Source organism: Colobus angolensis, unplaced genomic scaffold (assembly GCF_000951035.1).
Source record: "Colobus angolensis palliatus isolate OR3802 unplaced genomic scaffold, Cang.pa_1.0 Scaffold61, whole genome shotgun sequence".
Taxonomy (NCBI): Eukaryota; Metazoa; Chordata; class Mammalia; order Primates; family Cercopithecidae; genus Colobus; species Colobus angolensis.
The window spans coordinates 8736709-8748424 of NW_012119710.1; the positions used below are offsets into that span (position 1 = coordinate 8736709).

An 11716-nucleotide genomic window follows, 5' to 3' on the forward strand; every position below is an offset into this window, starting at 1 on the left:
AGGCAGGTGGATCACAAGGTCAGGAGTTCAAGACCAGCCTGACCAACATGGTGAAACCCTGTCTCTACTAAAAATACAAAAATTAGCCAGGTATGGTGGCATGTGCCTATAATCCCAGCTACTCAGGAGGCTGAGGCAGGAGAATCGGTTGAACCCGGGAGGCAGAGGTTGTAGTGAGCTGAGATCATGCCACCGCACTCCAGCCTGGGTGACAGAGTGAGACTTCGCCTCAAAAAAAAAAAAAAAAAAAGGATTTTCAGTTCTGATACACCAAGCACTTTGTGACATATTTTTTAAGTTTAAATTGCATATAATATAGAGGGTCTATAAATAATATCAACTGACAAGTATATTAATAATTCATAAAATCATCATGCTATGATGGGTGTTTTTCTCTTTTATAAACTTCCTGATATATAAAATACATGTACATAATAATTATAGATCATATCACATATTATACGTTTTATTTTCAGGCTATGGAAAGGTATTTTATCTATATATAGCAACTTGAATTAAGCACAGAGTCTCACTGGGCATAAAATATTATCTCTGAAGAGTTTTCATAGGAAGCTGAAAAAGTCTGCAGTGACTGTACACTTTGGTTTTGGTTTTGGGGTTTGTTGTTGTTGTTATTTGTTTACTTGTCTTTTGACTGTTTGCCTGACATTTGGCAGGTCATCACCAGGCACAGGATTAAGGGCACATTGAAATCTGCGGTCTCTCTATTTTATAATTTACTTTACCCCAAAATGCACACCTTAACTATACAGAAAAACAACGTAAAGAATAGGGAAGATCAATATTTTGCTCAAACAGGCAACTACCAAATAAAAGGGAGAGTTAAGGACCAGAGCCCAGGTTTATTGATTAGTACCCTTCCCTCTAGACCTTGTGGGGATTAAAAGTAAAAAGACTTGTTAATACTAATCTATTACAGAAGTGATGAAGAGGGCATTTGCTTGATAACGAAGTCTCTGTGGAGGCATCCAGAGAAGCGGCCTGCGGCTGGAGTCAGGCGCAGCGAGTATGACGCTAACATGCGCAGGAAAGCATTCGTTGTGTCAGATCCCACCCCACGCCTCATCTCTCACTGCCGTCCTGAGAGACAGCAGGCTCAGAACAGTTTCCAGGCCCGCAGGGTGCCTGTGTCGGCGCAGGTCTCCACGTGGAGTCCCCTGGCGGCCGCTCTAGACCATAACCGCTGCGTTGGAACCTCGCGAGAAGAGATGAGGGTCACCATCCAGGAAACATCTCCCACCAGGGAGGTGCTGCCTCCGCAACTCTGAAGCCGGAAGATCCAGAACTAAGGGCACCAACTGCAGGATCAACTGCAGGATCACACCCCTCTGGCCTTGTGATCAAGTCATTGTAGGGCATGGTCTGCTGTGGACCATAAGTTCCTCTTGTTCGAGTTTCAATTTTGTAAGTTTCTCTTGTTTGCTCCCCAATATAGTGCTATAGGAGGGAGGGTGGGTTTTTTTGTTTTTGTTTTTGTTTTTGCTTTTGTTTTTCTGGCGCTGAGGAAACAGACTTTGGAAGAGTAAATGATGTGAACAAGGTCATGTAAGGTAAGATTTGAACTCACAACTGGCAAGATACGAACTCAAGTTTGACTCTTTCCACTATAACTTTCAATTTCAAGCTTAATGGGCCATCTCAAAGGCAATTTAAGCCTTAAGAGTTCACGGTTTGTATAAGTGAAAGGAAACGTTTATAAATGAAAAATGTAAAGACAAGATCTTAGACTTTGACAACCTTCCCTTGGAGATTGGGGAGACTGTCAAAACCACATGAGAAAATTTACAAGACAAAGCAATTAAAAAAAATGTTGTCAGAAACAAAAGCTATCTCTTATTAGTTTTAGCAAAATTAAGATATATTTGTTATAATATATGAACAGGTATTTTACATAATGTAAGGACCAGAAATCAGCCAGGTTTCTGAAAGAAATTGGAACTAGAAAATGGAAAGCCATCATAATCTTGGGAAGTTCTGTTCTTCCATCTCTGGTTTTCTCTGGGTATCTTCTCTATCCTCTCATTCTCAAAACTTACTTTCTCTACAATTTTGTCCATTAGAGAAGAGCATGGCAATGCCACTGCTACTAAATTTTTACATCTTCTCAACAAGAGACCAGCCTGAACAATCTTGGAAAGAGAATATCATGAACTCGCCTTGCTTTAGATGTTTACCTTTGACCCAATCAGCTAGGATAAAATAATAATTATGGATACTAAATATGGATGCTAGGGAGAATAACACAGGTTATATACAATCTAATGATAGCTATCTGTGAGTTGTAATTTTCTTATCTATTGAACACCCTCTCTGTATTTTTATTGATTCCTAACTTATGAAGCCCACCTTTCCAGAATATAACATATCACTCTATTTTCCAGCCTCCCCTGCATCTGGTGGAGGTATATGACATGGGTTCTTCCAGTCAGGTACCCCTGAACCAGGCTTTAATTTAGAGGGAAACAATGAGTAAGAGAATAAACCATGGCAACCAAAAGCCCAATTTTTCTGACCCTGTAAGATGTGGGGATATGGGTAATTTCTAGAGGGATTGATGTTATTGGGACAGTCACCATATTCTATTTACTAAAGCCTAATTTAAGGTTTGTAAGTGAACAAACAATTTGAGAGGTAACTAATGGATTTCTCAAGATGGTAATCTTGGTGGTTTCATGCAAAAAGCTCTCAGGGAACAACAAAGTCATGAAAAATAGGCAGCTATAGGTTGGATTTCCCTCTAAAGTTTAAGTTTCTTACCCCCCAAAAAATTAACATTAATTTGTTTTCATATTTTCCTACAGAAAAGGAACACATTTTATTCTTTCATTTCTCTATTGTATCTTAGTGAAAAATGCCACGAACTCATCTGTGGATAAGAGAGGAAACAAGAATGTTGGGGGTAAGAACTAAATGCCACTTGAGTGAATAAATGATTATAGTGTTGCGATTTCTAAATATAAAAGGGAAGAGACTGTAACCACCTCTATTATGAACTCCTCAAATGGAGGAATGTTAATAGAAGTGTCCTGAAATTGTTATGTAGCATCTGCATTTTTCCACATTCAGCCTCAACACGTAAGCTATTTATCAGGCTCACATTAAATAAAGCAGAAATTATGAATTTATCAGCTACATGTAAATGACCCAACAACGTCTAAACCCACTCATGCTCTCAGAAAACCCTAACTCTGGAAATGGGTAAAGAAATCTCTTTTTGGCATCTATAAATTATTTCAAGCTAAGCTAATTACATGGTTCTAAATGAGATGATCAAATTGTGGAAACTACATTCAGGAGAAGCTGCAGACCATAGAGCTTTATGGACAGTGGTCACAATAGCACTGTGCTTTCAAGATTACCCCCAAAACACATGACTCTTTTCCCAGTCAACTTCATCAAATATGGCAGGTATTCACCCATATTGCTGGATGATTTTGCATTATCCATTCATTGTTGGATGATGGAACCAGATTAGGATTAAACAAGCAGGATTAAAGTTTGGTTCAGGAAAATTCCCAACATCACAAGTATATTATTACTCCCACTTATTTAAGATCTGCCTGATCCTTTGCCAGAATTATACTAAGAGCCTTACATAAAACAAGCAATGAACCCAATATTTTCTCTCCTCATTTTCAAGGTATGATATTAAAGATGTGGATTCCTAACCCCCTTATCCATTTATCTGGTCTTGATATTGGGAAATAATTAGTTGAAATGTATTTGAGAATAAGTAAATCTGTTATTGTCTATATTACTGTCTTTCTAATGAGATCTACTCTTATCTAAGAAGACACAGAGCTTTGGTTTTATTTCATGCTTTAAGACATTCCAACAACCATTTCTCCCTATTCTTACCACTAACTATATCTAAAACTTTGGATAAATACAAGAAGATCCTGAGAAGTACAGATAAGGAAGAATAAGATTTAGGGAGCTTTGAACCCAGAGAATGACATGTTAGTGAGTTTCCTGGGTTTTCTTTTTATTTCATATATCTCAAAGTGGGTCCCCAGTTGAGATATACCTACTAACGTTTTGAAGCCTGCAATTTCAAAACATAAAATACCTAGGAATAAATTTAACCAAGAAAGTGAAAGGAAAACTATAAGTAAAACTACGGAAGACTGATAAAAGAAATTGAAGAGGGCACAAACAGAAAGACATCCCACGCTCATGGATTGGAAAAATAACGATACTAACCAAAGAAATCTACAATTTCAATGTATTCCAAATCCAAATACCAACGTCATTTTTTATAGAAATAGAAAAAAGAATCCTAAAATTTGTATGGAATCAAAAAAGTTTTCAAATAGCCAAAGCAATTCAAAATACCTAGAAGAGAGGAACTTGAGACATTTGCAACACATAGAAATATCCTAAATACCCTGGCTTGATCATTACACATTCAATAAATGTAGCAAAATATTACATGTACCCCACAAATTTGTACAAATATTATATCACTAAAAAATAAAATAAATTTTAAAAATAAAAATTTGATTGATATAACTAAGAAAAACAAATATATTAAAGAACTCAACACCATCAACCAGTAAAATGTAATTAGTATTTATAGAATATCTAACATCAGAACATATACTCTTTTTTTTTCTTTTTTTTTTTTTTTTTTTTTACTTTTAGGTTCAGGGGTGTATGTGTGGGTTTGTTATATAGTAAATGGTTATGATGGGGCTTATTGTACAGATTATTTAATCACCCAAGTCATAAGCATAGTACCTCATGGGTAGTTTTTCAATCCTCACCCTGTTCCAAACTTCTACCCTCAAGCAGGTCCTGATGTCTGTTGTTACCTTCTTTGTGTTCATGTGTGCTGGACATTTAGCTGCCACTTATAAGTTAGAACATGCAGTATTTAGTTTCCTGTTCATGTGTTAGTTTGCTTAGGATAATGGCCTCCAGCTCCATCCATGTTGCAGCAAAGGACATGATTTCATTCTTTTTTATGGCTTACTGTATACGTACCACATTTTCTTTATCTAGTCTACCGTTGATGAGCATTTAGGTTGATTCCATGTCTTTGCTCTTAAGAATACACATTCTTTTTAAGTGTCCATGGATCATTAACCAAATAAACTATATTTTGGGCCATAAAACAAACTTTGAAATATTTAAAAGAATTGAAATCATATGGAATGTGTTCTTTCACCAAAATATAATCATACTAGAAACCAATTAAGAGAAAGATAACAAAAAAGCTCCAAACTTGAAAATTAAGACACTTCTAAATAATTAATGCTTTAAAGAGGACATTTCAATGAAAAATTTATAAAATTCAATTAAATTATAATGAAAATACATGATATCAAAATGCATAACACTAAATGCTTACAGAAAACAAGAAAATTGTCAAATAAATACTCTAAACTCTCACCTAAAAAAAAACTAGAAAAAAGAAGAGCAAAATAAACCCAAAGAAATCAGGAGAAAATAATACAGACAAGAAAATAAATCAATAAAATTAAAATTTAAAAAGTAGAGAAAATCAGTACAACAAATAGTTGATTCTTATAAAAGATCATCAAAATCAACAAACATCTAGCAATACTGATCAAGAAAAAGAAGACAAAAATTATCAAACTCAGAAATAAAATAGAGTATATTACTACAGATAATTTACATCTCAAAATGGTATTTAGAGACTGCTATCAGTAACTATAGACACAAACTTGACAACTTTGATAAAATGAACAAATTTTCCCAAAAAGCACAACTTCAGGTCAATATGAAATAGATCATTTTAATGGCCCTATAATTGTTAGAAAAATTAAATTTGTAATTTTAAAACTCCTGAAAAAGAAATCTCCAGGCCAGGCCTGATTTCACTGAAGAATTCTACCAGATGTTCTTAGAATATTCAACACCAGTTATTTTCAATATTTTTCCAAAAAAAACAGAAGAGAATGAAACATTTCCCAACTTATTTGAAGAGGCCAATATTATTCTGATACCAAAAACAAATAAGACAAAGATAGTACAAAAGAAGAAAACTATAGATCCATATCCTTCAGAATATAGACCCAAAAATCATTTATGAAGTATTAGCAAATATAGTTCAACAATATTTAAAAATACTTTTCTACCATGACTAAGTGAGACTTATTCCAGATATACAAAGCTGGTTTAGTACTCAAAAAGCAATCGATGTAACCCATCATATTAATAGGCTAAAGAAGAAAAATCACATGGATCATGTCAGTTGATGCAAAATAAACCACATTTGACAAAATTTAACATCTATTCATGATATTTTAGAAAGCTCTTAGAATAACAGAAACGTGAGAGAACTTCCACAACCTGATAAAAAACACCCACAAAAAAACTTACAGCTAACAGTATATTTCATGTTTAAAAATTGAATTGTTTTCACCTAAGATTGGTAACAGTGCAAAGATATCATATCTCACCATGCTTACTAGCACAGTACTAGAAGTCTTAGCACAGATCAATAAGATAAAAAAGAAAAATAAAAAGCATACAGATTGTAAAGGAAAAAATGAAAATATCCCTGTTTGCAGATGACACGATGATCTATGTAGAAAATCCCACGCAATTAAAAAAAAGAAAAAAAAAAGGACTCCTGGAACTAATAAGTGAGTTCAGTAAGGTCACAGGATACAAGATTAATGATCAACATACAAAATTGATTATATTTTTATATAATAGCAATGAACATATGGACAACAAAATTTAAAACACAATACTATTTAAAATCAGTCAAACAAATACTTAGGTATAAAGCTAGCAAGATATGTACAGGACTCATATTTTGAAAATTATACTAATAGAGACTCAGGTAGGTGGATCACCTGAGGACAGGAGTTCAAGACAAACCTGACCAACATGGTAAAACCCCGTCTCTACTAAAAATACAAAAATTAGCCGGGTGCCATGGCACATGCCTGTAATCCCAGCTACTCAGGAGGCTGAGGCAGGAGGATTGCTTGAACCTGGGAGGCAAAGGTTGCAGTGAGCCAAGATCATGCCACTGAATTCCAACCTGGTTGACAAGAGCAAAACTTCATCTCCAAAAAAATAAAATAAAATGAAATAAAAGAATTCCAAGTAGGTTACGTAAATGAAAAGACATTTATTGTGACTGAAAATCTCAACATGGTAAAAATATTAATTGTCCCAAAATTGACATATAGATTTAACACAATTCCTATCAAAATCCTGGAAACATTTTTTGTAGATTTAAATAAGATTATCAAAAATTTTTATGGAAAGGTTGAGAAGCTAGAATAGCTAAAACTTTTTAAAGAAAAATAAAGTGAAAGGAATCATACTACCTGATTTTAAGACATGTAACTACAGATATTAAGACTGTGTGGTATTGGTGTAGTAACAGATACACAGATAAATGGAACAGAACACACTATCCATAGGTAGACTCATACAGTTACGGTTGACTGACTTTTTATAAAAGTAATTCAATGGAGGAAGTATAGTCATCTCTAAAAATTGTGTTGGACTAACAGGATAACCACTGGCAAAAAATAAAAGAAAAGAACCTCAAACTAAAGTCTCTTACCTTATACAAAAATTAACTCATAATGAATAATAGATTTAAATATAAAAAATAAAACTGTAACACTTTTAGAAGAAAGCATAGGAGAAAATATTTAGCATCTAGGACTCTAGAGCTCTTTAACATGACCTTAAAAACATGATCCATCCATAAAAGACACAAATCAATAAATTTTACTTCAACAAAATTAAGTTTTGTTTTGTGAAATACCCTTGTTAGGAAGATGAAGTGACAAGCTACACAGTAGGAGAAAATGCTTGCTAACCACATCTCTGACAAAGGACTTATATCTAAGAATATCCTTCTGAAAATCCTTAAGACTCAACTGCAGAAAAAACACAAATGATTCAACTTTAAAACCAGCAAAAGACATGAAAAGACATTTCACTGAAGAAGATATACAGATGGCATAAGCATATAGAAAGATGCTCAACAGCATTAGCCACGAGAGAAACGCAAATTAAGACCATAATGAGATATCACTACAAACCTATTAGAACAACTAAAATAAGAAATTGTGACAATACCAAATGCTGGAGATGATGCAGGGAAACTGGATCTCTCTTATGTTGCCAGTGAGAATATAAAAATGATATAATCACTCTCGAAAATAGTTTGACATCTTATTTAAGTACTAAACATACACTTACCATTAAATTTAGCAAGTGAGCTCCAGGGTATTTATCTTGGACAACTGAAAACTGATGTCTGCAGAATTTACATATGACTATTCATAGCATCTTTCTTTGTAATAGCTCCCAAACTGGAAACTATCAAAATACCCCTTCAAGAGGTGAATAAACTCTAGTTGTTCATACCATAGACTACTACTCAGAAATTAAAAAGGAGTGAACTACATTGTTACACATAACAACTTGATGAATTTCAAAGGTATTTTGCTGGACAACAACAAAAAAGCCAATCACAAAAGGAACATACTGAATATTCCATTTATTTGACACTATCAAAATGATAATAGTGAGGATATGAAAAACAAATTAGTGACTACCAGAAGCTTAGCATTGTTGGGACAATAAAGATATAGCACGAGGGATATCTTCATGCGGATAGAATAGTTCTGTATCCTGATTATGGTTGTGATTATGCAAATATGCTTATGTGCTAAAATGACACATAACTATACACACACACTGTATCGAGGTTAATTTCCTAATTTTGATATTGTCATATAGTTATGTAAGATGTAACCATTCTGAGAATCTGGACTCAGGACACAAGGACCTGTCCATAGTTTTGAAAATTCCTATGAATTTATAATTACTTAAAAATAAAGGTTTTTTTTAATTCCACATCCTTCACTAAACTCAGACTTCAGAGAAAGTCATTGTGTTCCATGCCAAGCAAGGAGATGAAATGTGCACAGCATGTCAGTCAGTGGGAAAAATCCTATCCATTCCAATTTCCCCTTGCTTCCTGCCACAGCCTGCCGGAAGTACCTCTAAATGCGTAGTTTTGTGTTGTCTAGGGGTTAATCTGTAAGTGAAAATAGTATTTTCATTAATTAGCCACTTCTTGGCTCTCCCCAGAATCACACACCAGAACAGAAGCTCATTGCAAACTTCAAGTAGAGGTGTCCATGTTTTAAGAAAATCTGTGAGAAAAATATGTCAGGAATCCACAGACATTGTGAAACTATGGTGGCAGTATGGCAAAAGATGCTAAGTTATGAACTCCAATCCTGCTCCTTCAGCTTTTTCAAACTTAACCCCTGTGCTTACCTGGGGGTGTAGGTAGGGAGAGTCAGAATGTTGGTTCATTCAGCTGTGGCAAAAAAAAAAAAAGCACCCCTGAGAAATATCCACCTGAAAACCAACTGAAAGGCCCTACAGTGATACGTTAGAGGGCTCTTCATACAACTTAGAATTGTCCTCCTACGGCTGAGAAACTGTCATAGCTGACCTATAACTTCAGTGGGTACGAATTATCTGAGACCTTCACATCAGGAAATAGCCCCTTGGAAGAGTGACAGAAAACCAAGGATCCCAAAGGCTAACTATCCTTTCAAAAGGACCCTCTTGTGAAGGACTCAAGACTATGAGTTATAGATGTTTTGGAGGTGGGAAGAACAAAAGGAACCAAAGTCCAAAACCCAGCTTTGGTAAGATAAGAGGAATCTAGGGAAGGTCAGAAATACCAAGTCTAGTTGCCTGTAGAACATAAGAGTTATATATGCCGGATAATATTGTTGATCTAGGTCAAGAATTCTTGACCATACAGGTCAAGGATTGTTGACCACACAGGGACTGATGACTCTTGAAAGAGATCAATCCTTCTGGACTCCAGGACTAATGCTATGTAATCTCCTGAACCAATCAGATAAACAGATTCCTAGTATAATTTTATTGGATATGTACATAGTCATTATATCTACAAACTGCTCTGAAATAATAAAGTCTCCTTATCTGATTTGAATGTTGAGAAATTTAAAATTCTGTTAGGTCATCATCTTCCATCTTCATCTTGGCTTTTTCTTGATGTATATTCCTTTCAAAGGTTGAACTAAAATAATAATTAATGGTAGTGTTATTTTCTTCCAGGCCATACAAATAATGACTGGCATACTTCTTGATTGCCTGGGACTGCTCTGGATGTATTTGTTATTCACACAAATTGTTGCATTTGGAGCCACATATACTCCTATTGCATTACTAACAGCATACCCATTTTGGTCATCCTGGCTTGTGAGTAAATAATCAAATTTCTGATTGTTATTCATTACATTTAATGACTGTGTATCAGGCAAGCAGTGCGCCAGAGACTGAAACTAAAAATGCACAATTTTTAATCTCAAGGAACTCATTTTATCTAGTTGAAAATAATATACCAATATGAAAAAACTTAGATTCTTATCAGTGATATTCTTTAATAATAAGAGTCTTTTGTTAAAAGGCTACCTTTTACATTCTTCTAGGATATGAAGAAAAATGATAAGATGCACAAGGGGCATTCTGGGAAAACAGAAAATTGTTGGTGACTATTCAACTGCCCATATGGTATTTATTTTGCCAGTGGGGCAAATAAAAAATGAGAGAGCATAACTGCTGAGGAAATAGTGGGATATACACAATTTGTGTAGGGAAAGAAACATAAAATCTTTGTGTTGTATTCAAGAAGTATTTGGTAAAATTGAACAGAGATTTTAAAATTGAATTTTATTGTGTCTGATAGTATGATGAGTGATGTGCCATTGTCTTTAAAGGGGATATCATGAAGAAGGATATTATGGTGGTTGATGTGCCATGTTTCCCACAAATCCTGAGTGAAGCTTATTATAATATCACATTTGGAGTTTGATCACTCAACTGGTACTTATTGAGTACCATGATGTGTCAGGCACTGTTTTAGGTGCCTGAGATACATTAGCAAACAAAACAAAGATCCAAGTTCTTATGGAGCTTTTATTTTAGCATGGCATAGTATATTAGAAGATGATAAGGCTATAGAAGCAAAAAGAAAAAGAGTAGGCTAAGGGGGACTGGAATTTTTGGGAAAGTGGCAAAGGGATATAGGTTATCATCTAAAATTGGATGGTTGAGATAGGGCTCATTGAAAAAGTGACTCTATTACTATCTATTGTTATGCAATAAACCACCAAAAACCCAGTGGCATACAATTACAAGCATTTATTTTTTACTCGTGCAGACTTGGCAGAGATTCAGCTGCTCTTGGCCTGGTTTCAAGCTACAGGACAGGTCCAGATCCACTCCATATGTATCTTATTGCTTTTAGACTAGTGGCTACTAGAGGCATATTCTTCTCACAGTGAAAAGTGAGAACACAAGAGGACAATCCTAATCACACAAGACCATTTCAAGCTTTGGCTTGGGTCATGTTTGTTAAAATCCCAGCTAAAACAAATAAAATGATCAAGTCCTAAATTAAAGAGCAGGGAAGCATAATCCAAGCACCATGAGATCATGGCAAGAGTATGAAAATATATTATTATTACCTAAAAGTAAAAAATTGTGACCAACAGTTCAAACTACCATAGTGACATTTGAGCAAGGACTTGAAAAAGTGATGGTTTTGACCACAAAGATATGTTGGGAAAGAACATTTTGGAGAGAAAACAGTCAGAATGAAGTCTTTGATGAAGAGTTCCTAGAAAAATGTAGTCAGTAT

At 34.8% G+C, this 11716-nt stretch overlaps 1 protein-coding gene across 1 annotated transcript in view; it reads left to right on the forward strand.

The window, feature by feature from the left end:
• Positions 1-2872: 2872 nt before the first annotated feature.
• LOC105527232 (membrane-spanning 4-domains subfamily A member 5-like) overlaps positions 2873-11716 on the forward strand; it is a 33077-nt gene continuing 24233 nt past the window's right edge. Inside the window, exons 1-2 of the mRNA XM_011963541.1 lie at positions 2873-2920; positions 10132-10275. Coding sequence (XP_011818931.1) covers positions 2873-2920; positions 10132-10275 — 192 coding nt within the window. The remainder of the gene's footprint in view (positions 2921-10131; positions 10276-11716) is intronic.